The sequence below is a fragment of the Zonotrichia leucophrys genome, chromosome 13, assembly GCF_028769735.1.
Source record: "Zonotrichia leucophrys gambelii isolate GWCS_2022_RI chromosome 13, RI_Zleu_2.0, whole genome shotgun sequence".
NCBI lineage: Eukaryota > Metazoa > Chordata > Aves > Passeriformes > Passerellidae > Zonotrichia > Zonotrichia leucophrys.
The window spans coordinates 6,077,427-6,104,330 of NC_088183.1; the positions used below are offsets into that span (position 1 = coordinate 6,077,427).

Consider the following 26,904-nt stretch of genomic DNA (forward strand, 5'->3'; position numbering starts at 1 on the left):
AAGTGCCACTGAGAACATGAAGCCTCAACTTTGCAGGGAGGAAAAAAAAACACGAACAAAACATCTCCTAAAACAGTCTTGGCAAGTAAAGGGGATGACTGGAGAGCTGCTGGTTTCATCTCCTTGAAAATATCAAGAATAAGAATAACCTGCACCATATCTCCTAGGTTCCTGCTATAGCTCTGCAGGGAGAGGTAACATTACACAGTGAAGATCCAGCCTGAGACTTCCAGAGCCACAAGATAAATGATGTATCAGATGTTGTCAACAGTCACAGAATATTTTCCATTCTAACTAAAATCCACTAGAAGTTGTGCCTTATGACCTGTTGTGCCTCTGCAGAGTCCCTCATCTCCATGAAATAAAAGTGATTTAGCAAGTCTTGGACCAGATGGTTCTAAGGATACTCTTCAGCTGCCTTGGTCTGCAACCTTTAATAGCCCCATTAGAGACCCTGCTAAAAGGGTTACAGAGCCAAGGTTCGAAAATGTGACCATCTAGACAATTCTAGAAATCTTTATAAATCATTCTGTAAAGAAAGATTAATTTGGTGTCATTGCAGTAAAAGCACAAAATGTCTGGGACCTTGCCTGCTTCAGGGACTTTGATCCATCCATCCTGACTCTTGCATTTAAGACAAATCAACATAAACTACATAAAACATTTTCTGACTGAAATGCTGATGCACTGATGCTCTGTGCATCTCCCCTGGTCCTGGGCAAACAACATCTCTTGTGGGCTGAAGAAATTCATCTCACCAAACCCTCATGAGCTGACCTGGATAGAAAAGGATCTCAACGTCTGAATTAAGAAGTTAATCAATGTCCAAAATTAAATTACTTTATTATCCCAGCACTGAGCAGCAATCATTCATCTGCAATAGGAAAGCAGCAGATAGGCCTGTTCTCATTTCATCCCAGCATGCAGCTTAAAAGGACTCTCCAAATTCCAGTGTCAAAACAAGGTGTCAGTCCACCTAATGAATAGAATTTCTGTTTAGGTACTGATGAAAGACAAGAGTCCTATAAAAATAAATCATGCTTTAAAAATCACACTAACTCACAGCTTTTAATTATGTCAAATCACATCACCCATTCTCACTTGCTTATTTTCTATAACCTGGAGCTTTTCTGAGATTCCAAAGTGATCAATGTTAACACAACAGATAGGCTGTTTACAAGTTATGACTTCCATCTGGTTTATTTGCCTGTATCAGCTCTCACTGTTGTGGCACATTAAATTAGGGTTTCACTATTTCCAGTAAATTACCCTTTTGCTGTCATTACCTAGCATGTTTCTACTGACCTTCATCTATCAGCAAGAGCACAAATTGTTTTTTTCATGAACTATGGTTACACCTGTACCTCACACATTTCAAGAGAAAGGTTTCATCATAAGCTTCCAAAAGCTTAAAATGTCATTCCAGCACACCCCTCCCACCACAGTTGGATTCAATTTTTCAAGTAATTCCAAGAACTTTTGATAACTTTAGTTTGGAAAAAAAAAATCCAACAAAATGACAGCAACCCAAACCAACAACACACCAAAACCCAACACAGCTTGGGATATGTGAAGCAAAAAGGAAAGAGTGAGAGAAGCAGGAATTCTTCCTGCAAGACACTGGAAGGATCAGCAGCAGCCACAACCAGAAAACTCAACACCAGTCTGACTGCTGCCTTCCAGACCTACTTGCACAGCCCAAAAAAGAGCATTTTTGCATTGTACCAACATAATAAACTAATGCTAATTCAACAGGTCAGTACACTTTAGAGAGACAAAAAATTCACCTATTTCTTTTCTCTCACTCTTTCCCCAAAGTATCCAAACAATTTACATTTGTGTCTACAAAGGCAGACAGAACAGGAACCATTTCCCTCCAAAGGAGGTGGTTTGCATTGGGATTTCTTAGCCAAGATTGGTGCAAAATGTTACAGTTCCCTTCCCCTCTGGGCAAAGTGCTGATACAGTCCAGCTGATCTGGTGCTATCGATCCCATACACACCTCCAAGCTGCTCTTAAATCTCTCTGATGCTTCAAGACACTAATGCACCAAAACTGAAAAAATCCAGAAATACAATATTTGTCCTCCCCTCAGCAAGGCCAAAGCCCAGAGGGGGCCTGCAGAGAACAGAAATAGATGGAGGCAGATGCACCCATTGTTCACAGGAGCTGAGCTTTGCCCACTGTGCAGACAATTAATTCATCCATCCAGTGATGCTGATTTGGGGAACTGCACCACATCTGCCTGGTGCATGGCACCATTGGCATCCTGTAAATGCAGCTCTGCTGGGTATAAGTGCCAGCAAAAAGAGCAGCAGAAATCTTAATTTACCAAGCCTCACAAAATTTAGATTTTGAGAGAGAGGGCAAAACATAAGAAAATACTTTAGCGCCCCTGCTTTCCTTTTGATTTCTCTCTCTTAACTCTTCCATTGAGGCTCACAGCCTGCTAGAAATGAAACAAAACAAAAGGGAAAAAAGGTCAAAACACCCAAGTGCCTTAGGAGCCAGCCAGGGAAGCCTCCTGTGTTTATCAGCGCCTCGCTGCGGGTGGGTGAAGAGGGAACAGAGCACCAGGGGCTGCCAGCCCCGGAGTGTCGCATGGCTGGAACAGCAGGGCTTGCAGTGCCATCAATCATCCCGGGCTGCCTTCAGAGCAGAGCTGCTGCCAGCAGCTCCCCAGCCCTGCCCGCGACCACTCGCCCAGAATGCAAATCCCGCGCCCAGCCCCGGCAGGGCCGGAGCAACACAAATCAATTAAACGGCAGCACAAGGGGGATCAGGGCTGGATCAGTCGGGCTCAGCAGCAAAACGCAGCTGAGCTAGGAATGCTGCAGGAAATCCAAACAAAACCATGGTGTGATTTCTTCAATTTTGTTGGTTTTATTCTTTTGTTTCGGCTGATGCCCGTAAAAAGATGCATTGTGTAAAGCCTCGAGCAGAGACCCCTCCTCCTCTCTTTTATGGGGGAGTTACAAAACCTGAAAGCTTGCAAGCGCCAGCTGTTATCAGCACCCTTGAAAAAAGCCTTAATTCCAAATGTCCCTGCTGGTGGCTGTGCAATGACTGAACCCATTATGGAGGTTCAGTCCCCCATTACAGCAGGACATGTTCACCACAGGTATTACCTCAGTGAGGAGTGGAGAACCTCTGGCTTGCTGGGTGAGGGAACCTTTCCTTATAACAATTTTGTCCACAGCCTGTTTCCTTTCTGAGGCATATGTTTACAATCCTGTCTCTGTTTGCTCCCAGTGCTTTCACCCTCTGGAAGCAATGCTGACCAGGGCAATAGTTGCTGACACACCCACACAACAACACAGAATTCTTTCCTGCACCAGCTCTCCCAAGATCTCATTTACAACCCAAAATGTGTGTATCCCACCTCTCCTGCCACCCCGTGGGCCTGGGAATTGTAAGCATTGTCCAGCTTCCAGCCCCATCCATCACACCCTGACACAGAGCTGTGGACTTTGAAATCATCTCCCAGCAGTGAGGCTGACAAAGCAGCAGCCTCATCAAACATAGCTTGCTCTCCTGCACCAGGGCTGAAAAAATGGAGTTTGGTTTGTTCAGTTCCCCGACCAAACAAAGTCAGAGTGAGAAGGAGAAAATCCCTCCTGGGCAGGGGACCCAGGGCTTGGCCATTCCTTGCAGAAGTTACACTTCATTATTACTCATGAATAAATGATGAATTACACCAGGAATCACAGATGGCACAGAGGGAACACTCAAGTCCAGCAGGGCATTTGTGTTGCAATTACAATGATCAATTCCATCAGAACATAACATGAGTGCTCTCATCACACAACTCGCTTTACACAGCACAAATTCCATCAGAGAGCCCCAGTTTTACCACAGGATCCCCAGTTTTGCAGGTAGGAAACACAGGTTAGCTCAGGAGACCTCTTCAAAGGATCTGCAGCAAAAAGTTCACATTCAGAAGATAAAATCCACCAGCACTCTGAACTACATGTCATATCTCTTAAAAGAATTCTATTCATACCACTTCTGATTTAGCAAAAAAAGTTACAATATCCTTACCCCACCTTAATGAGCAGCATAAATCCTTAAAGCAAAACTAATTTTTAAAAAGCTGCTGTAGGGAGCTATTTGAACTGATGGGAGTGACTGCAGAGCTATAGATAGAAGAGCACCCACGACTTCTCGGAATTCTCTGACACTTGTCTGGTCTGTGATCTAAAACCCTCTGACGTCAATTGAGGTTCCCATTGCAGCTCTCCATCCAAACACCAAATCAGGAGCACATCAGCAAAGAGAATATTCTTACCTAGGTGATGAAGTTTCATCTTGTTAAGACGTTTTTTCCTTTATTTGCTGCCTTCAGGAGGGCTGTTTATGCACAACTTTGAATATCTGACTTAGCCCTCCTGACTTTAAAAGGAATATGCAGTGAGTGTGTGTGAAGCTACAGACACATGCTTTTGTCTTTGCAAAGATGTTTTCCCCTTTGTTTTTCCACAAAAAACAAAAAGCAATTATAACTTTGTTTTTTTTGTAAGCCTCTCAGTATAGGCACAGGTGAGAGTCAATGCTGGTATTTGCTGGATTTATCTCACAAGTGCTTAAAACCTGAGCTTTGACTTGTGCTTCTCTGTTGTTTGAACTGCTTTCAGACCTGCCTCAGGCTTAGGATCATACATCCCCAGAAAGTCACTGTGTGGACTCCAAGAGCTATGGATGCTTCTGGAAGAGGGAATAGTTGAGAAAGTCACTAGAGATAATGCCTGTGGCTCAAAAATTAATTTAACAAACACTTTTTAGCATGCGATAAGCAAGAGTAACCTCACAATTCTTGTGAGGAGCAGACCTAGCACAAAACTGAGCATTATTCCCATATTCTCATACAATTTATTGGTCTCCCTGTGCTATTCCCAACTATATACAACATGCAGATTTCTCCTCCCCCCAGCCAATTGTCTAGTCATTTATTATTTTCTTACTGCTCTGTCCAGGCAGCGTCAGCAAATGTTCCAAGTGCTGGTGTCTTTCCATAGAGTTAATCAGTGTAATTGGGATGGTTTATAGCTCTGGACAGAGTGTTTTGCCATATGGCATAGGAGCCATGGGCTGCAGGAACGTGGCAGTGGAGCACAGACACCAGAATGCTGCAGTCTGAAGAGATTTTTCTCACTCCAGTGAAGTTGTTGCAGCTCTCCCTGGATGGGAATGACCACAGAGGGTTAATTCCCTGAGGTTCATGAAAAAGTGCCTCCCAGCTCCTCTCCTCAGGTACAGCCACAGGAGCCAGTGACAATAGGGTAGTGAATGACCTTTCAGAGTGTTTTGGGATCCTTTGGGTTAAAACTTTAACTGATTACATCCTGCGACTACTGCAATGCAGTTACTTCTGGTGCAAGAGCTAGAACCGGTTTAAAGAGCTCTCAGCAGCAGAGCACAGCCATCCAGGACAGAAACATCTAACAAGCCTACTCCTTCTTTCCTGTCCCCATCCTCCTTCCACTAATAGAGACAAATAACAGCTCATTGCCCATTTCTTTCTCCAAGTGAAATCTCTCCCCAGGTCCTCAATTTCCATATTTCCCCAGTCTCACTGTACACGTCCACTCTCCCATCCTGTTCCTGTATTCAGGCCTGCTCCCTGCCTCTCCTGCATGAACACTCAACTGAATTAAGAAAACAACCATGTTCCAATTCCCTTCCCACCTGTGAGAATTCACTTTAAAATTCCCCCCTGAGTACACCCTACACCAGGGGCTGTAAAACACCAGCAGCTGAGCACAACCAAGAGGACTGAGATCACCACTGTGCAGCCAGCACATCTGTAACACTCTCAGCTCCTTCTACTCAGCACCAGGACAGGCCAAAAATTCAGTATTGGGGCTCTCTTCTCCCATTCACCTCCCCTGTTCCATCTCCTTTCCACCTCTAATGCTGCAGGCCAGAAATTCAGACAAGGTGATGGAGAAAAACAGGCAGGCAATGAGTTTCATCCTATTTAATTGAATTGCATATCAATATTGATTGTGCTATTAATTTTGATAGTAAATCTAATCATTAAAATAAAAAGTCTGCTTGCAGTCTCTGCCAAGCCTTCCCAGCAAGGGTCTGGCAGCATTCTCCTCTAGATAACCTGTTGGTGCGCAGTCAGAAATAAATCTCTGGGTGCAGAGTTTAGGGCTGCCCCTGTCTCTTTTCAGGACAATCTGTCCTTCCTGCTGCAGAGGAGGAGAGAGAGACAGGCAGCCCCAGCATCCTCTGAGCTCTGCTGAGCTCCAGGATCTGCTCTGTGCCTGGGGAGGGTTCAGGAGGAGGAAGAAGAGGCTGCACTGTTAATCATGGACAGCACAATGCTCTGATGTGCAGCTGCCCCTCTCAGAGCCCGCTGGAGTCAATAAAACAAAGCTGATGAATTCTCCCACATCCCCCTGCCCCAGCCTGGCTTTGGACATAATGGGGGAAGCAGTTATTTGCACACCTCAGCCTCCTCAGACCTGATGGATATTTCCCTCCCCTGGGATATTTCTTAAAGAACACATCACATCTGAAGGACAAATGCGTGAGGCAGCTCACCTGAACGCTATTCCCAACACATCCCTGCCAAGGTTTCTGGCTTGCTGTGCTTCAAAAATAATAAAAACCCCAAAGAAACCACTTCAGAAACCTTTGCTGAGCAGCACAGAGCCAGGTAGGGGTGAAGCATCTTCTATATCTCCCCAGCCTGCAGAGATCCCACTTCTCTGGAGCCACTGATGTGGCACCACTTTACCTTCACAGGGACCTGAGTCTTCCACACTTTGCAGAGAGATATTTCCCTTGCAAACACTTATTTGGCAACAGTTTGTTTCTGCTGCCAGACATGATTTTTTTACACTCAGAATTAATGATTAACAATTAAATTATTTGACAAGGGAATTGAGGCCCTGTGCTAATTAAATTCCTTCATCACTCCTCTTTGAAAAGAAAAAAAAAAAGAAAAATTTATTTCTCAGTATCAGCATTCAGCCAGAACAGGGCATTTTGTGATGCTGGACTTAATTAGATGGACAACCATGGCCACAGCCAAAAAAGAGAAAAAAAGAACAAAAATATTGCTCAAGGATCATGCAAATGGGAGGAGGAAGAGAAGGAAACAGCCAACTGGAGAGCCAGGAATCAAGTGAACAGACACATCCAGACAGCAGAAAAGCCACATTCTAAACCAAATAATTTTTTTATTTGGTTGTTTATATATATATTTGGTTGTTTATATATATAATTGTTTATAAGAATATATCATCTGTTTAGCTGAAACAAAATGATACAGACAGAGTAAACAGTGCCTGTATAGGCTGGGAAAAACCAGCCATAGGTGTCCTGCAAAGCTCTGTTTTAAGGGATGCAATCCTGCTCATCTCCACCACTCTCAGATCCTGCTCCTGGCTGGAGCTCCCGGGGGCTTGCTGGTGTCTGCTTACACACCAGCATTAATATCACAAAAGATTATGCTAGTTCATCGACCCTTTGAAGAGATCCTTCCCATTGTAGCTGCTGTGATGATTGCCTGATGGCACTTTCTCAGCCAGATCCACTAGGGATTACAGCAGCATAAATAAGATAAGCCTCTGTCTGACTGCTATTAAAACGCTCAGCTCAGACAACTCTTACACCACTGCAAACTCCATCCTCGGTGGGTTTGTTGCAGCCTTTGCCTCCCTTTGTTTATTCACAGAATAAATCTTCTCTCCGAGCAACACAAACCCCACTAAATTTCCAATTCTCTTCCAGTGCCAATAATTTTGGAATCACTCTGCAATTCCCCTCTCCTTGTCTCTGTGAGCCAGGAGACAAACAGTCCTGTGGGACTTTCAAGGGTGTTCTGGAAGGACTGAGGGACGGAGAAAACCCCAGAAAGCTCCCAAGACAGCACACAAGGCACTAGCCCAGACAGACCTGGAAGACAGAGGAAGCTGACAGAATTTTTGGGTGCTGAGCTAAGCTGCCATTGCAAAGCTCAGCTGTCACAAGCAGAGTGAAGATTTTGGGGCTCTGTTAGACAGAATCCATCCACCTCAGTGGATCAGCCTCTGCAACTCCCAGTGGTGTTTTCTGCCATTATTTCTAAGATAGAAAGTAGATTTAGCTACCTGCTTCTAGAAAGGCTGCTCCCTATGCACTGCTTTCTTGTAAATCCAGGGGGAATCTCATTTTAGGAAAGCATCTAGTAACCAAACAAACTGGGGGAACTCAGAACTCACCATTCCCAGGCACAGCCACACAGCAGCCAGACAGATTTTAAACATGCATCAAGCCACTGAAGCTTTGTGTGAGAGTTTCAGCACATCCCCAGAGGTGCTCCCAGGGACAGGCCACAGGGATGGGCATGAAGCTGCAGGAACCAGTGGGGCTGTGAGAGGGTGGTCCTATCCCAAAACTTCCTGAGCTTCAGCTATCCAAATACTTATTTCCATGTGGGAAGAGAGCCCATGAAATTAATTTATTTGCAGCTTTGATGCAGAAAGAATCAGAAAATGGCACCCAAGAAATACAGATTCACTCACTGGAAGTGGGGTGAATATATTGAGTAGAGGCTTTCACACTGAATTTAGGGGAAAGATGAGCACTGATTTCTTTTCTTTTCTCCACCTCATTTTTTAAAACAAATGCCAGGGGAATTGCAGTTTCTAATTATCTTTTTCCACTTAAAGATTATTAGATGCTTATTAGGTTTGTATTGCCTCTCCCCTCCCACACAGATTTTCCATTTCCATATACTTCATCCAGTCTACAGTTAATGAGAAGGAATCAGTGTATTGCACTGTCTGGCATCTTGCTGAAGTGGCAGAAGTCTTTGGTTACCAAGTCATTTGCTGCTTAATTGAAATCTTTTCTCTGGACTCATTGCCATGCAGACACTCCATTGGAATGCAGCAGTCAAGCCCAGTATTGATTGTCCTCCCACTCCCAGCTTTCTTCTGCGTTTGCAAATCAATTGCACCCTGTTGCTTTCCTTCTAAAAACAAATTAAATTAAAAACCATCACCCATTCCACAACCCCATTTACCCCTGAAACGCATTGGTTCTGCTTTGCAGTATTTCCTTGGGGCAGAGATGGGGACGAGACAAGAAAGGAGACGTGGTTGGAGCAAGATGCACACCTTGCCAGAGAGAAAGAAGTGCAGCAGAAATGCTCCAGTGGGGGAGTGGATTGGGAATACACAAAGGAATTAATAAAATCCCAGTTTTAGGCTCTCACTGGAAGTGATCTGGAATTAATCTCCCCTCTTCACTGCAAATTAAAATGTTTTTAACAGTTAAAAATCCAGCAATCAGAGAACTCTGTTGCAACTTGCAAAAGGAGCCAGACTGCAGTTGTGAGTTTGCAGGACTGAAAACCAAGGCTTGGAAAATCATTGCTGCTGACACCAGAAAAGAAACTCAGTGCAATGCAGTTACCAGATTCCTGATTTTGAAATTAGGCACCCAAACACTGTAGAATCCCATCTGAGTTTTTAAAGTTCTGAGGAATCAAATGGTTCAAATGCCCTTATCAAGGCTTTGTCAAGATAACATCTCTCTTTGGATTTCAGCTCAAACTTGCATTGGAAGAGCCCATTTTTAGGGGCAGGATCACATTAATACCATGCATAGTTTCAGTCCCAAATTCTTCCCAAGAGATCTTGTGTCAGTACTTAGCACTAGAAACTTCCCAAGGTGAGGACCCTGGTGTCACTTGTGAGGACATGTGTAGCCAAACAGCTTGTGCCTGTTGTAAACTCCCTTAGACCTCCCAGCTGCTCTGTCAGGGGCTCCTCACCGTTCCCACAGCCTTTATACTTAAAAGAAATCAGTTTTGCAGAGTGTGAAGCACTCAATGCCTCCCGAGCAGCTTCTTTGGCTCACCGTACATTTGCATTGCAATGCTGCCTGCAGGCTTTGTCCAGGTACCTGAACACACAGGCTCATCCTAACCAAATTGCATAGATGATTTGTGGGATTTTTTTGCATCATCTAGGCAGTTTTACTGAACACTTGCAGCCTGGGAACAGATTGGTGTTCAAGTAGAACCCATAAAACCAGAGGGAAGGTACTGAATGGTGTCTGTTCCTGTCTAGGAAGTCAAACCTTCCTGCAAAGGTGAGAATGAGCAGCTAATACCAAGGGTTACTTGCTCCTTTATAGATTGCAACAACAGATTTCCTAAGCCCAGATCATCACCCTGCAGATCTTGCAGACTCCCATGGAGTCAGAAGGCAAATTACCAACCATTGGTATTTGTCTTCTACAGAAAGAGTGAAATCACAAATTTATCTGTCCCAGAGTCCACACAGGTCTCAGAAAAATTCCATTTCCTTTCATCTTCAACCCAACATGAGAAAAAAAGTCAGGATCACACTCCAGACACTCCAGTTCTGTGTTGAACTCAGACCCTGCATTGCAGGTACCAGTGGCAGAGCCTGGGCTGATCAGCAGAACCATCCCTCTCCCCTCCAGCCCCACAGGCTCTGCATGAGCTGTGCCATCACATGATGCTCATTTAAACCTCAAACTCCAGATTTCTCTGATCCTACTTGCCTTTTGGAAAATCATACTGCCAGAGTACTGCATATGCTCCCTGCTATTTGCCCTGTAATTAAGCAGTAATTGCTGCCCAAGGCTAATCTCAGAGTGTATTTTACCTGTGGAGCTCAGCGCCAGAGTTCACATTTGTAATTTAGTGGCACACCAAGGAGCTGTACCTAAACTCACAAAAGGATTTTCACTGCTCATCATCTCTCTTCTACTTTGGTGGCAGCTGGGATTCTGTATTTGGAGATGTTTGGGCTGGGCAAACAAATTAGCTGAGACCAGCCTCATTAGGAATTCACATGGGTACCCGTCCTGCCTCAGCAGGAATAAGATGCTGACTGCTCTGTTTCTGGACCCCAAGCCCTCCCCAGCATGGGATACACGCTGAAACCTCCTCTTTATTTCTACTTGCACAGCCTGGCAGCCTCCAAGGAAGCTGAAGCAGCAGCTCGATCTGCCCCCAAACCCATGTCTCCTTCTGACTTCTTGGACAAGCTGATGGGGAGAACTTCAGGATACGATGCCAGGATCAGACCAAATTTTAAAGGTATGCAAAAAACCCCAGCTTTTTCTCATTTTGGGACTGAAAACTGCATCCAATCCTCATTAATATCTTCCTAATGCTGTATGAAATATGAATATTTATGTTCTTACCAAGTATGTATTATAAGGCTATTTGGTACATGGATCCCTGTAGATTTCTGGAAAGACATCAACAAATGTCTGCTCAGAGTGGAAACAACCTTGTAAGAATTTACATACTGTAAATTTAGGGCCCCCCAATCCCTGCTTGGATCAGGGAATCTCAAAGCATCAATCTCAATACAGAGATCAAGGATCCTGTCAAACCAAGCAGTGACTGGCAGGGAGCTGAACTTCTTTAGAGGTAAAGATAAAATGCCCAACTTTGCTTTCCCCTGGAGTCACTGCCCACAGCATCCACCAATGGCAGGCACTGCTCCCCCCTTGGAGCCACTGCAGCCTCTCCCATCAGCTCCAGAGAAACCCCACAAGATGCCAGGGCAGCCCAAACCCTGTCCCCACATTAAAGGGGCTCCTCAGCCCAACACTGCTCTGTGCTTCCCACCCAGATTTCCAGCCTGCCCCATATTCCATGGCAGCCAAGCAGCACTGATTAATCAAGCCCTGGCACAGGCAACAAAACCTCTTTTCTCCTCAAAACACCTCTTCTAGCAAGTGTGGGGTTTCTGTATGGCTTTTTCAACCTAGTCTAATGGAGATGTCCCTGCACATGACAGAGGGGATGGAGCTGGAGGGGCTTTAAGGGCTCTTCCAATTCAAACCATTCTATGATTTTTGTTTTCCTTTCTTTTTAACTGAGCTCACTTTCACAGGGGGTCTTTGGCCCTACATCACACCCAGAGATAAAGCAGAACCTGCTCCTCTCAGCCACTGCCCATCTCCAAAGCTCATTTTATTCACTTCTTTTGTTTCCTGCAACCAGTTCCCTCTCCCTGGAGCCACTGGCAGGGCTGACAGGATTCCCAGGACCCATTAATCACTGGTGACAGCACCTGGCACCCAGCTTGGAACAATAAACTCTGTGCTGGGCTTTTAAACCCAAAGAAAGATGGGAACCCTGTGTCCCAGTAACCAACCAGGCAGCAGAGGACACTGCTGCTCTTATCCAAATGACAAGGAGCTAAAATACCACCCTGTAAACCTGCCTACCTCTAAATTATGCACACACACAAATTAAACTTTAATATTTAATGAAATGTATACATTCACTTCCTGCTGAAGGCAGCTGTATTGCATTTTTATTTGAGATAATTTAATTTCAGTTTTATTTCAATGAACTACACCTTCCCCTCAGGGCAGTTTTGCTGGCTTAGCCTCCCACACATAAATCAGGCTCCAATTTATATGGGAGGCATAGGAGGTGTTTTACAGAGCTTGGGGTTGTAGCTCTCAAAGCACATCATTTAAATTAACTGCAGTAACTCATAAGGACATTTTAATTGCTTAGATCTAAATGAAAATAATGCTGAAGATCCATATCAGATTGATTTTTGGGGAGGGGAAGATTAACAAAAAGAAGATTGCAGCTTTTCTGTAAATGCTGTAAAGTCTGGGCTTAGCTGTGGATTCACATTCTGAGAACAAATAAGCAGTATTTGGGTTTTCAGGTGGAGGATGGAGTCAGGAGCTCCAGCAGGGACAGAGAGGAGCCTGGCAGGGACCTCTCACCCAGGCTGTGCCCTCATCCCCACTGCTGGAAAACTCAATTCCTCCACAGCTGCATCCCTGCAGAGAGGAGGAATATTTCAGTGGCAGGCAGGGAATTTTCTAGAGCCTCTCACAAGCTAAAAGATCCCCAAAATCACCAAATCCTGCAGGGAGCTCATGGCTCACCTTGGACATCCTGAGAAGAGCTCAGTGCCTTAACAAGAGCTGGGCTGCCCCAAAAAGCCTTCACGTGCACCCACCCCACCCTCAGCTTCATGTCAGCACTGGATCAGGAGCAGGGGGACCAAAAAATCCCAGACCTGTCAGAGTCAGGAGCATGTGCACTCATCCAGAGGATCAGCTCAGTGTTCTCCTTGTACTGTGCCCTGTGGGAGGGGAATCACCTGCTCAAGGACATTTTATGTGGTTTGTGAATGAGTCCAGAGCAGAAAAACATTGCCCTGAACTCAACAGAAGGGATGAAACAAGTACTAAAGCCTAATAATTGTGTGCTTTCAGCATATGGATAAACTTCTGGATAAGAGGAGTTGGTGAAGGCAGGGGGGAAAAAAGATTTAATTTTTGTGTCTGATAGCTCAAGCCATGCCAGTGTTTAACAGCCTGGAGAAAGCTGCGCAGACTGAGCAGTGTGAGATGCTGCTGAGCTGGCAGAGCTTGTCTGGGGGCTGGCTGGGCACAGCCTGCTCACATTGCCTGGGACTCACACCAAGAAAACCCCAGCAGAGAGCATCACTGCAGGGAACAGGCACAAACTTTCAGAGGAGGCCAAGGCAGGAGAGGAGGAAAGAAATGAAGAGGAGAAAACAAAGCTCCAAATGTTCCTCAGCAATCAGGAAAATCCATTAATTTCCACACAGGAGGAAGTTTGCAGTGATTAGAGGCACCAGGCTCTCGTTAAAGCCATTCCTCCCCCCAGTATTTCATGCTGCAGCAACTGCCAGACTGCAGATGTGACCTTAACAGGAACATCACTCCCCCAGCAGGCTGAGCCACCAGGCAGTGTTTGAAATGCAGACACCATCCCTGATTCCATAAAAAATGGGGAAATAATCTGAAAATCCACACTCTGTGCTGCCACAGATCTTATCTGCCCAGAAGCATCTGTCACAGGGATGACATGGGATTAACTCCGGGGTAAAAGGGGACCTTGGTCCCTGGGGCTGTGCCTCTGCTCCCTGCCTTTCCCCACCCCATCCTGGGCAGTGCCCACAGCAGCCTTTGGCAGCCCCCCAGAGCAGAGGCCCCTTTTGCTTCAACCCTCTACAAAAACCCATCTCATTATGTGTGAGGTATCATTATGTGTGAATCATCCAAGCCACAGGTTTGCCAGGCTCCAGGTATGCCCTGGCTCCAAAATATTCCTCAGCATTTTGCTTTGTGTTGAACTGCAGCTCTTGGCATCTCCCTCTGTGTAAGTGCAGCATTTCCACCTCAGATTTTCCAGGCAATGTTATGAAACACTTCCAGTCACTCCTTTGGGCATCAGTACCACACAAACAGACTGACCCCCATGACCTCAAACCACAATCTTGCCATCCCTTAACCCTCCTTTGGTGACCCCTTAAATTCTCCAGTAGATGCAGGGTAAGCACAGCTTTGGTCTGAGAGCAAATCCAGCCCAGGAGAGGCATGGCCCAGAGACCAGGATTACCTCCTGCCCAAACAGGACAGCCAGAGAATTCCTGCTGGCACAGCCCTGAATTCTCCTACCCAGCTGTGAGCCCTGGATCAGGATCACCACCTGGGGTTTGGGGTTTATGGGCAGTTCTGCTTGGGAACACCAACAGCAACACAAGAAACAGGTACTGGAACAGCTGAAAAGGACACTGGAAAGGTCTTTGGGATTTGTAACCTGGGATTTACCCTGCTGAGCAGCCAGTCCCTCCCTGCTGTTGGAGGGTGCAGAGGGTCAAGCAGGCAGCACCAACCCAACACCACCACCATCATCATCATGTGGGGTATTTACTGCTTTGCCAGCCTGATCCCTACAGCTCACCCTGCTGCACTGGCTTTGAGGGGAGCACATCATCCTAGCTCAGGAACAGTGACTATTTCATAAGTACAGCTCTAAATAAAAGTCAATTATCTCTCAGCTCCTTTCTGGGATACTTTGCTATCACATCCAAGGTGAAATTACCGCTCATATAGCCAGGTCAAGACACCTAGAAACTGTCCTGGCTGGCTCTGATCTATTCCTGTTTATCTGAGCAGAGATCTGTAAACACTGACAAAGAGGAGAACAGAGGCAGAGCCCGAGCCCTGCCTGGTGTCAAATGGGCATCAGGACCCAGACTGGGTCACCCAGGCCTTCCTCCCCTGCTCACCCCATTCCCACAGCAGATTTTAACTCCAGACTGGAAATCCTTTGTTCCACAAGCTCTGAGCTGCTGTTCAATCTGTGTTTGTCATGCAGGCCCTCCAGTGAACGTCAGCTGCAACATTTTCATCAACAGCTTTGGTTCGATTGCAGAAACAACGATGGTAAGTAAAAATCACAGCACAGCTGCTCAGCTGCTGCCTCTGCCTCACTGCACTCCCAGAAAATGCAGCATCACCCTCCTCCTCCTCAGAGGGACCAGGGAAAAACACTCAGTGCTCCCGAGCTTGCTCGAAGTTTGAGTAAATTAATGGTCAACAAGACTCATTTCATGTAGCTGAAGATCATGGAGTCTCCATCTGCATTTTATAAAAACACCCCATGAGCAAAGGACAAGGGTCAGAAAGGAAAACAATCTTTTTCTGAAGATTTGCCTGAGGCTCCAAGCTCAGCCACAGTTACAGATACTTTGTGTTTAAGTGGGCATAAATCCAAAATTAATCTGGAATCAAAGAGAAGGGAAATCAGCTGAACTCAAATTCAGCTTGCAGGATTTCAGATTCCCAAAGACTAAGAGAATTATTAAAGATTACAATGATTGTTTTCTTGGAGACATGTCTGGTAGACAATGATCTTTAGTAGGAAATCAAAACCAATATTTCTGAGTTAAGGCTCACTTCATACAAAATTAGTGAGCATGGCTAAAGGCTGTATCTAATTGGCAAGGCACTAGGAGCAGAGGATCACTAGAACAGGAGATAATTGCTCCATCTGAAAACTATTAGAGATTGGTTGTGACATAACCAGTGAACAGCAAAGGAAAACTCTGGAGGTACTGTGCCTTACTGCTGTGCTAATTAAAGATAATCCAGAAATATGGTGTTTAATTACCCTCTGGTAATTCTTTTTTCTAGAAAAATGCTGAATGAAGAATGCCAAGCTCCAGCTTCAGGCATTCTGTGCATTCAGGCAGGAAGTTTTAGGCTTTGCATAGAGATCACACCCTTTGAATTGAACAAATTACTTGGCATGCACAGACTGTCAAAGGAGAGACACAGCTCAGGTTTTGAGTCTCTTCTGACACTACATCATTCTGCTGGAAGTATTTGGGTTGGGATGGTTCAGTTGTGTGGAGGAGAAAACAGAAGCTGTTATTCTGTCCAAGCACGAGGAAACAGATTTCCTACCTGACTGCAGAATTTGTCAGGGCTCACAGGTGGGGAGCGTAGTGTGGATTCATTTGTATAGAAAGGAAAAGAGGAAGAACTGCCACTGAAATGCACATCTGTTCCTAATTTACTCTTTATTGGTTACCTCCTTTGGCCTTACAGGCAATAAATGCTGTTCCTGCACACCAACCCAGAGTACAAGGGAGCAGGACAAGCCCAGAAAGGATCTGTGCAATGCTCAGAGCACATTCCACTGGAGCGTTTTTCAGTGCATCTGTCCCGCACTGAGAGATGCACTGGAGCAGCCAAAGATGCCACATGATCCCTGTGAGCAGGATGCTCCATAAAATTAGCACAGACTAGCACAAGGGAGATGCAGTTCACCTCCAAGACACGCTGCAGGGACTTGCTATCATCTCCAGATGCCACTCATTTCATAGGCAATCTTCCATGGAAAAAAAAAAATCCCCATGGGAGCCCGAGAACACCCTGTGGGCACATTGCTTTGTCTGGAAATATCCAAGGCAGCTCTGACAAGGCAGCCCAGATGTCAGGCTGACACAGCAGCACAGCCTGAGCTAATGCTCTCGTGTGGGAGCAGCAGCTCTGCTTGTAAACACCAACAGCAACACAAGGAACACAGGTACTGGAGCAGCTGAAATGGAGATCTCAGCAAGCTGGAGAGGTCCTGGGGATTTGGAGCCTGGGATTTGCTCTGCAGAGCTGCCAGTCCCTCCCTGCTGTTTGAGGATGCAGCAGGACAAACAGGCAGGGTCAGCTCCCCAGCAGCTCCTGGGAATAACAGACTGTCCTGTCTTGAAACCATTTTGAATTCAAATAAGTGGTCAAACATCAGAGGAAGGGGTGGCAGCTTGAAAATGGAGAGGGGCAAATCAGTGTTTTACCAGAAAGAAAGCCACAGCCTATCACTGACCCCTGGGACTGATGATGGCAAAACTCCCCCAGCTGCTTCACTGGCCAAAAGGAGACAGAAAATTATGTTTTAAACACTCATCATCAGGCACTCTAAGCCTGGTCAGGTTCAGGTCTGAGTGCTCCATTACCTCATATTTCATTATTATTACACTATTACCTGCAGGAGAAATCACAAGGTTTTATGGGTACCCCACATGTACTTAGAGAAGGCTTTAAAATATCTCCATAGTGGGCTGATACTTCCTATAGAATATACCACTGCTCCCTTCTAAGTTGACATTGCCTGAATATCACAAATCAGTGTAGACCATGAGCTCACCATGCAGTGGATTAGAGACATTAGAGAGTGCTCACTTATGGCTTGAGGCCTCCTGGAAGGTAGAGGAAGAGGAGAAAATACAGAAAAATAGAAAAAAACAGGTATTTTATGTAGACAACTGGGACTACAAACCCCAGAAGGAAAGAAAATGAGCTGCAGCCAAGAGTAGGCACAAACTGCCCAGAGTGGGCAGAAAGCTGCTGCCTGCCCCACAAAGGCTCAAAATGAACAAGGCAATAAATGGAGATCTGAAAACTGCTGCAAGGTTAGGGGGAATTTAACAAAAATTAAGAGGCAAAGTCAGCCACCAAATTGAATTCTAAGGCAGAGCTGATTTAGAGCAAGGGAAGTGAAGTAATTCCTTTAAGCATCCTGCAGAGCTGGAGACCCAACATGAAAACCTCTAGAGTGGTGCACATAATTGATGGGACATTTATGTTGGATTGCAGCTCAGAGCTGGTACCCAGCCCCACTTGCCTGGAGCTCTGAGGACAAGGAGGGGTTACACTGGGAACACATCCCTGGTTGTGCTCCACAGGGAGGGAGAGGGCCAAGCCCAACAGCCAGACCCTCCTGTCCCAAAGCATCACTGCAATAGTGCATCCAACAGCAAGGGATTCCCAAGGACAAGTGCAAGGTGTAATTATTATAATTATATAACACCAAACAACCCCCAAACACAAGCTCTTAAATCCCTTTTTGCTGTTCAAAAGCATAAACAACTCCCCAACCATACCAGACTATGAAACCTATAGCAAATGGAGAAATTCCTCATTCCAAATAAACAGAAGTGAAGCACCTTGGGAACAGGTCTTGGGTTTAAGTGAATAAACTGCACCAGCTTTGGCTTTTCTTTGAGGCATGAGGCAACTGATAGGATTATCTGAACATTTCATTAACAAATTCCCTGCTATAACAGCAAACTTGAAATTAAGAGGTGTCCTTGCTCACTCTTCCAGTGGAAGCTGCAGTTTTGTGGCCTTCTACTGGCTTTTTATACATTTTTATAACATCACCTAGCAATGTTAGCAGCTGGACTCAGGATGGGCTTTTCTAGACTCTTCTTTTAAAAATGACCCACACCCAGCAAAGAGACTGAAAAAGAAAGAAAAAATCACAGAAGAGCCAGCACAGCCTCCCTTAGACACAGTGTAAATATGCAAATTCATTTTTGCTGCTTTCATGCCATAGTTATCTCATCTGAAAAGAGCAAAGCAAATGTGACCTTCCAGCCAGCTGCAGCACAGCCACAACTGAGCTCCCAGCATCTCCTGGGGACAGGAGGAGCTGGAGGCTGCAACTGTCCAAATGTTAAATGCTTGTTCAGAGACATCTGCACACGAGATTCCCAACAAGAAAACAAAGCAAAGCAGACCAAGAAATTCAATCAAGACTCACAAACCCCAGTACAACAGAGGTTCTGATGAAGAACTTGGGTCCCACATTTAATACTGATCCCACTCACTCCAAAATCAGCAAAAGATATGAGTTTCAATGCACAGAGTTTCAATTCACAAAGCTCATAGCAAAAGTTAGGTTTTGAGCAAAATTCCCTGCAGTCAGTCATTCTTAAACCCAGCCATCAGTCCCACAGAGATGATAAGCACCTAACAAGTCACAAAACACAAAATGAAAAGGTTTTCACAGCTACTCACAGTCTGCTGCCATCTCAGTGTTTAGACCTGCAGTGTTCCAGCTGTCCATGATTGGAGTGTGTCTGTGCACTAATGGAGAAAGGAGGGGAAAAAGAAAAAAACAAAAAGAAGCCATGAAATTGGACTGTGCAACTCAAATACAAGGGCACAAAACCCCCTCAAGCTGAAAAACAAAACTTCAGTACTAAATACCTACATTTGCAATCCTGGATGTTGGCTACAGCTCATATCCCAGCAGTCCTGATGGCTCAGAGAGATATAATCCCCACTTTTTGGAGGAAGACACAGAAAAACCTCCCTTGTGCGGGTTCCAGCATAAAAATGCCCACACTTATTGAGCACCAGGGTACTGCTCCCACCCCTCCCCAGGTGCCTGCCCTTCCCTGATACAGACTCCTCCTCCCTTGCCCGGGTGTGGCTTCACACTGCTTTCAAATTGGCTACTTGGCTATTCAACCTTCCTAGGGCTGCTCCTTGGTGTTCTTGCAGTCTGTTGTAGTGCTCCTTGACAAGGCAGGTTGCCTTCAAAGTGTTTGTTCATTCCCATTCTAGAGAATTAACTCAGTGCCAACAAAGCCCCTCGTGCTCTGGTGGGGTCCCAGAATCCCCTTCTGAAGGACATCAGTCTCTCACCAGCAAAATGTGAATTTATCAACGGGGAAATCTCTCCCCAGAACTGTTCAGTGCAGAGGCTGCTCTGACAGGGCCCCTGAGTCAGGAGGGAAAACCTAAGGATTGTCCTGAGGGGCTCCATCCTTTCTGCCCAGCTCTGCCTGCAGCCTCCTCTGCTTTCAGCAGAGATGTCAAGGCTCTGGGATCCTGGCAAGGGAAGGTCTCAAATGATCTTCTGTTTCCTTGTCTCCTTGCGAGGTCACCAAGCAGAATTTCAATCCAGCATTATCAAATTGAACTACTTTGATCACTCCAGTTATTCTCTTCCTGCCTTGTGTCATTTCCCTCTTGGGAGTAAAATGCCTTTGTGCCAAATTGCAAAGCTCCTGAATGCCTTCCCTGCACAGAGCTGCTGCTCCCCTCTCCCCAGCCAGCCAGAGGAGCAGGCTGCACAAGATAATCAATGCCTGGATGTGATGGGCACACAAATGAGCAATGTGAGGGATAAGGAGGATATGGAGAGAGAGATTTTTACTTTTTTTTTTTTTTGCCAAGTTTGCAGCCCCAGTCAAACATCTTTCTTTGCTTGAAAGTTCACATCAGAAATTGGCCAGTGCTGTCCATCATTTAGGAATAACTGTGAACTTGTTGGAGATGCTAATTAAGATGTCCTATACAGCATCCAGGAGAAATGCTGCATCTCTCCAGGTAGCCAAGGAATGAGTGTTGCTTGGCTCATCACCCCTCAGCCTGACTGCAATGCTGAGGACAGACAGAGGATGCTCAGCTGGTGCAGAGCACTGTAACCCTTCTCTTAGCCTGTGTCGCAGCACAGACATACCCTGACTGCTCTCCATGCCTCCTGCTGGCTCCCCAGGCAGTGCCATGTCCAGCTTGCAGTCACAGTGCTTGGTTTTACATCGATGTTCAAATGAGGCTCGACACAAGGAACCTAAAAGGCTGCTCAGAGCCTTCAACGCTGCAGTGCAATGACATGAGGGCAAAGGCATCTGGGAGAAAACCACGCTCTCAGTGAGCAGGCCAGGACTGTGGAGTAAACTCCCTGAGTAGGAAGATCTGCATAAATGCACACACAGACGTAAAATATTAATGCCCTGAAATGGCAAAGCCAGAGAATTGCATTCAGTGCATGTTTCGTGTTTCTTCGTCCTTGCCCTTTTTATATCACAAAGTTAAAGCCTTGTTTTCTGTATTCCAAAACAAAAAAGACCCACAGCAAACACTTGTCTCCAAAGGAGGAACACAGTAAAACAAACCAGAGTTACTCCCCACACTGCTGCACATCCCTGGGGTGGACGTGGTGCAGTTTCTCCCACCACACATTCACAAGGTGCCCCTGCACTGTTTCCAGCAGGACCTGAGGACAGGACACTGTCACTCTAGAGGTGAGTTAGGAGGGGCCTTCTCACACCCACCCACTGTGAAAAGTTAATTTTCATTTGGCCCACGAGTGTTTAATTAAGATTCCTCCTCATGATTACAAAGACTATGGATATCATTCTGCCTGTGGTCTGTTGCTGTGGTGGCAGCACAAACCACCCAGCACCTCCTGTCTCACCCTTTGCAACTCTTTTAGCAAGTTTTGGAGCTGAAGCAGTGAATTTGCTCCATCAACAAAGCTTACCTGCAGTAACTCAGGCTGTTGGAGGGAATTTGGCTCCATTCCCTCCCCCCTTCTACTTCTCCATCAGGCTGAGCACACTTCTGGGCAGCTACCACTGAAGTTTCTTCCAAACATGAGTTTAATTTGTGTTGTACATGACAGAAGTCCCAAACTGGAGCTGACCTGCTAGCATCCAGCTTATTTGTAGCTGAATAAGCAAAACAACCTTTTGCTTTCTACCTATTAGGTCAGTGACATTGATTTCCCCTGACTGTAATGGCTGCAGATCTTGATGCACAGAAAAGGGAGAATTGAAAATATACAGGTAGCTCTGAGAGCTGCTGCTGCTGTGGAAAATGGGAATTCATGGCTCCTTTCCTTATCCAGGCTTGTGCTGAGACCCTGGTCCCCAGCTGTCCCCAGCTATTCACATTTCCTCCAGACACATTATCCAGGGTCGACAGAGATGAATAATTAAGTCAGAGAGATGCACTAGGACTCGTGAAGGTGACACTTGGAATATCAGCAGAAGCGAAGAGTGCTGCAACTCTTTTTTGTGTTCAGAGGTCTGCTCCTTTTAGCGTCAAGTCCCTGGTTCATTTGCTGTTGTCACAATCATTAATGTCATTAGCAGCTCCTGTGCTCTGAGGGTGCAGATGGCACCAAGTGGCCTGAAACAGACTCCAGACCATGTGCTTGGCTAGAAGTGCCTTGTCCAAAACACAGAGCACTCCACACAATCCTCTTATGGGAATATATCACATGGGACTCCATTTTCTTCGCATGGAAAAATGCTATTCTTTATTGAATAACTCCTTTTTATACAGTTCTACAGACAGTGTGGGCCTCCAATTGGTCAGGAGCTTTCCTGCCAATTACTTTTATTGGTTAGTAACTAGTTGTTATCCTGTATTGACTGGTCACTCAGACTCAGTGTCTACATGCAGGGACAGTTGTTTGCGAGAGACTGTTTTCATTTTTCTATCTAAAGGTGTACAAACAGTTTATGCAGGTTGTTTTTACCCAGGAATAGATTATGTTAACAAATTACTCATACCAGAATTGCTTTCACATGAGAACTTGCAAAGTGCTGGCTTTGACAAGGCCAGCCACTGATTCCAGGAGAGCAGGCTTGATTTTATGAAACCTTTCTTTATGATTATTCTACCTTGCTGCAACATCCTCTCCCAACCCTCCAGTGCCACTGGACACCACGAGAGTTGTGTCCTTGTTGACAGGAGGCTGTAGGTTCACAGTCAAGTGAGCTCTTGAGGCAGCAGCATCTGAAAGTCTCTCCTATACAGAGACCCTTCAACTGCAGAGCTCAGTGTTCTCCAGCTGGAAAGAACAGAGCTGGTGGCAGAGGGAGGGGAGCCTCTCACCGGGTGCCTGCAGCAGGTATCAGACACCAGCAAGCACATCAGACACCCTCCATTAACTGTGTCCTAATAAAAGTCTTCAAAGTACATTTATATTAGAAAGGCAGCAAATAAACCCTTAATCATGAGAAGGACTATTCATTTGGGCCTGGGCAGTGGAATTGGTTTATTATATGCTGCTCTTCAGACGCAGTCTGCCTCTATACTTAGAAAATGTCAATTAATTTATGGTTGTGGAGCTTTCGCCCCTCTCCTGATAGCTGGCACATCCTCTCCCCATTTCAATTTGTTGGCTCACTTTCTTATGTGAAAGTCAGAAGAAAAGGAGCATGGGAAGCTGTTGGCCAGACAGGGAGAAGAGAAACTGCCCCTGATTTTCCAGTAGTGTCTGAACTCAGCCTCAGCATCCAGCCTTGACCTGGGGAATTTAGGGGAGCTGTCAGACTCATGGTTATGAAGCAAGTATAATTTTGCATAGTGCTGAGGGACTACCTTCAATTAAGGAAGATGGTCACGCTATAAAATCTGTTGCCTTTATGGCATTTTGACATTAGAGGGGGGAAACCCAGAACACTCAGGATTAGGAGAGCAGACTTCATGCAAATCCCTCTCCTGCTCATAAACTCTAACCAGGGGCAGCTGCTCCCATCGGCTCATCTGAGTTATCCTTGCATTAGCACACACACAGGGAATTTTTCTTTCATGGACAATATCTCTCATTGTGCCTTCTCCTTTCCCAGTGCTGGGGAACTACAGATAGTCACAATGTGGGACAGTTCAGCACTGAAAGCAAGCTGGTCTCAGTTTCTTTCCTCACTTACTCCCCTGGAACATCCTCTTGCTGACAGTGGCCATTCTGCTCTCCACAACTGCTCCTGTTCTCTGCGGCCCCATGGTCCAGACAGAGAGGTCCTGGCCCTTCCCACACAGCTGACAATTGCTGTAGCAGAGGGATGCAGGGACAGGCAGGCAGCAGCTCATGCTATGCCATAGCTATAAGCTATGAAGCTAAAACTTAATAACAGTTCCTTGAGGAATAATACCAAAACCACTTGGCATAGCTTGGGAGCCATAGGCCTAGATGTGGTCTGGCTCATTTTAGGATTGTTTTAGTGTGTGCTCCCCATGTGCCAGCACCCTGAGCCTGCCCTGAGCCCTGCTGTGTGTCTGTGTGCAGGATTACAGGGTGAACATCTTCCTGCGGCAGCAGTGGAACGACCCCCGGCTGGCCTACAACGAGTACCCCGACGACTCCCTGGACCTGGACCCCTCCATGCTGGACTCCATCTGGAAGCCTGACCTGTTCTTTGCCAACGAGAAAGGGGCCCATTTCCATGAGATCACCACAGACAACAAGCTGCTGAGGATCTCCCGGAACGGCAACGTCCTCTACAGCATCAGGTGAGCTGACTCCACCAAGGTCACTCAAACCTTTGGGCGTGCTGGTGGAGAAGAGAAATTTAGGGGGTTTTAAGGTGTGAGATCATTCAATTAGCAGTGATGAAGCAATGTGGTTAAAAGGGACCTCTGCTAAAGCATATTGAGGCAGAGGATTGGTCTGGGATGGAATTCAACTCATCTTTAGCTTGTTCAGTTCAAGGACTTCTGCTTGGAGCAGATTCCTTAACATCCCTAATGTAAAATTACTTATGTTAGTGCAAGCTAAAACCAGCTGTGCTGTGTGAAAACCAGTAGAACTCATGAACACTCTGTTTTCAAAGCTGCAGCATTTCCTGATTAAAAAAAAAGTAAAAATCATGGAAAATGCTAAGTAGAGCCCCATGGCTTTGTCTCAGCCTGGTTGTTCCCAGTTATCCCTTTATTGCTAGATCCAAGAATCCATCAGCAAAATTGAACTAATTGCACTGAATTTCCCACAGGAAATCAACCTTATCCCCCACCCTCACTTCCAATCCCATTCACACTTTATTTAAACCAACGAAATTAAGATCAAACTTCACAGGCTTAGAGTGGGAAGTTTTAACTCTATATTGAAGACTTTTCCACCTCATGTGTAATGTAAATTTGCCTATGGGACACACACCCCATCTCACACTGCAGCTCCCAGTGGCAGCAATGGGAAGGAAAAGCAGTGTGGAGCTGTAAAATGGGAAATAAGCAGCTTAATAATAAAAATAAGCTGCAAAGTAGATGGCCTCCATCAAACACCAAGGTGCTTCCAGCCTAAAGACCAGATCCCTGATGGCCAAAACAAGAGAATTGCTGTGTGTGTTGGCTGAATGAGGAAATCTCAAAGTTCTTCATGTTAAAAACCAGGCAGGGAGCAAAACCAACAGCAGCAGCTTGGCAGTGAGCAGGACACAGGGTCCTGTTCCTGCAGGGGCACAGAGGGGCACAGGGTGCCCCAGCCCTGGGGCTGCTCTGCCAACAGAGCAATGACTCAGCAGAAAACATGGAAAAATCACCATTTTCAAGGCAAAAACCTGAAAATATTTCAGTTCTTGTTTAAAAGAACAACTTTCCTGTCTCGCTCATCTCTGAATGAAAATATAGGTTTCTTTACAAGTACATTTTCCTGTGAAAATTAAAAAGAAACAAGAGCACACTGTAAATTCAAAGAGTTTCCAGAAGGAGAAAGAGTCTTTCTCTTTAAAAAGAAAAATCTCTATGAGGTACTGTGCCCTTTTCTAACTGTTTTTTTGCTACTACCAGCAATAATCAAACTCCAGGCAAGGCATTTACAAGAAGGTGGACTTTGTCACATCTTCTGTCCCAACATGCCTCCAAACTCCAGCTGAGAATTTCTAACAACATACGATTTTAAATTAAAGTATCTTTCCATCCTGATAAGTTTCTTGTAGGTCTGATGATAGAAAAATTCAATTTCTGTCCCCTGGGTAACTTTGCTATTTCTACATCAAGGCAAAAAGCTGAAAACCCTAAACACTTCAGGGAACAGCATTTTCAACATTATCAAACCAAATAACTCAAGTCTAACTATCTGGAGCAAATCATTTAGTATCAGCTTGTTGAACCAACCAAACATTTTAAGCGCAGATCATGGTACAGGGCAGCACAGCAATATAACACAGAAAATACAGCCTGCACCTAGTGGAAAATGGAGACGAAAAATAGAGGTCTCAAGGGCTCTGCAGGAATTCAGGAAGGTGCAGGAGTTCATATTGGCTTAGCACGAGGCATTTTCCCTGCAGAAAATCCCACTGAAGTATTTCTTTCCCCACACACAAACATATGATCTTGATCAAACTTCTTTTTGGTGTTTTTTTTTTTTTTAATCACACACGAATGTTCTGTTCAGAGATTTACAAACAGTGCCAGTCTCTAGAAATGCCTCTGGGGGTTCCAGAGAGTGGGCTTGGGCTTTCTGCTCACCCAGCCTGAGGCAGGACAGGAAAAGCAGCAGAGCTGTTTGTGAGGGAGCTCTGCAATGGAACGAGAATGGGAATGGGGTCACAGACCCAAATGTTCAGCATTTCAGATGCTGTCCAGCACCTGAGTGAGAGCACAGGAAGGAAGAGCTGGATGACGTGTCATTCCCCCAGCTCAGCCCCCAGCAGTGCCACTGTTTGCCATGCCCTGTGTTCTCCTCTCTCCTCAGGATCACGCTGACTCTGGCCTGCCCCATGGACCTCAAGAACTTCCCCATGGATGTCCAGACGTGCATCATGCAGCTGGAGAGCTGTGAGTCCTGTGCACATTTCAGAGAGGAAACAGCCTCCTTTCCCTGCTGCTCTCCCTGCCCTCTCCTTTCCCAGCTGCAGCCCATCCCCAGCCCAGCCTTCACTGGAGAACCTCCAGCTTAGGGTTTTCCATTCATTCAGCCCGTGTGACGTTTGCTAGAGAAGCCAAACCTCACAAGATCCCATGTGAGGAGCCCTGGCTTGCTTGTGATTACATTGGCCTTTCACTTTGCAGGAGAGGTGAAAGTGCTTTCAGCTGCAAGTGGGATTTTTTCTCTCTGGATGAACATCTGCCACTTGTACATGTTGCTTATCCCAAAGGAGGGAAAGATGATGAGCTCCTTCCAGAGAAAACAGTCAAGTTGGAAACAGTAGAAAACAGTTCAGCAAGCCAAATTGAAGAAAAAAGTGTTATTTATTGCGGAAAATCCATTGCAGCTCCAGTGGAGGTGGCTGCCCTGGCTCTTCCCACATGAACAAGCAGTTTTGCCTC

At 45.7% G+C, this 26,904-nt stretch overlaps 1 protein-coding gene and 1 long non-coding RNA gene across 5 annotated transcripts in view; one reads left to right on the top strand and one right to left on the bottom strand.

Moving 5' to 3' along the window:
• Window positions 1-19,509, bottom strand: part of LOC135453901 (uncharacterized) — a 151,579-nt gene extending 132,070 nt beyond the window's left edge. For 2 of the 3 annotated variants that reach the window (XR_010441987.1, XR_010441988.1), the window contains exons 1-2: window positions 19,331-19,457; window positions 19,135-19,203 (exon numbers count right to left, since the gene is read on the bottom strand). This is a non-coding gene — a long non-coding RNA (uncharacterized LOC135453901). Of the gene's footprint in view, window positions 1-4,846; window positions 5,178-19,134; window positions 19,204-19,330 lie in introns of those variants that run through there. The other variant, XR_010441986.1, reaches the window with a different exon arrangement.
• The window catches only part of GLRA1 (glycine receptor alpha 1), a 46,934-nt gene that overhangs the window by 4,126 nt on the left and 15,904 nt on the right, over window positions 1-26,904 (top strand). For both annotated transcript variants that reach the window (XM_064725381.1, XM_064725382.1), the window contains exons 2-5: window positions 10,944-11,074; window positions 15,152-15,219; window positions 23,927-24,150; window positions 26,330-26,412. In XM_064725381.1, coding sequence (XP_064581451.1) covers window positions 10,944-11,074; window positions 15,152-15,219; window positions 23,927-24,150; window positions 26,330-26,412 — 506 coding nt within the window. The remainder of the gene's footprint in view (window positions 1-10,943; window positions 11,075-15,151; window positions 15,220-23,926; window positions 24,151-26,329; window positions 26,413-26,904) is intronic.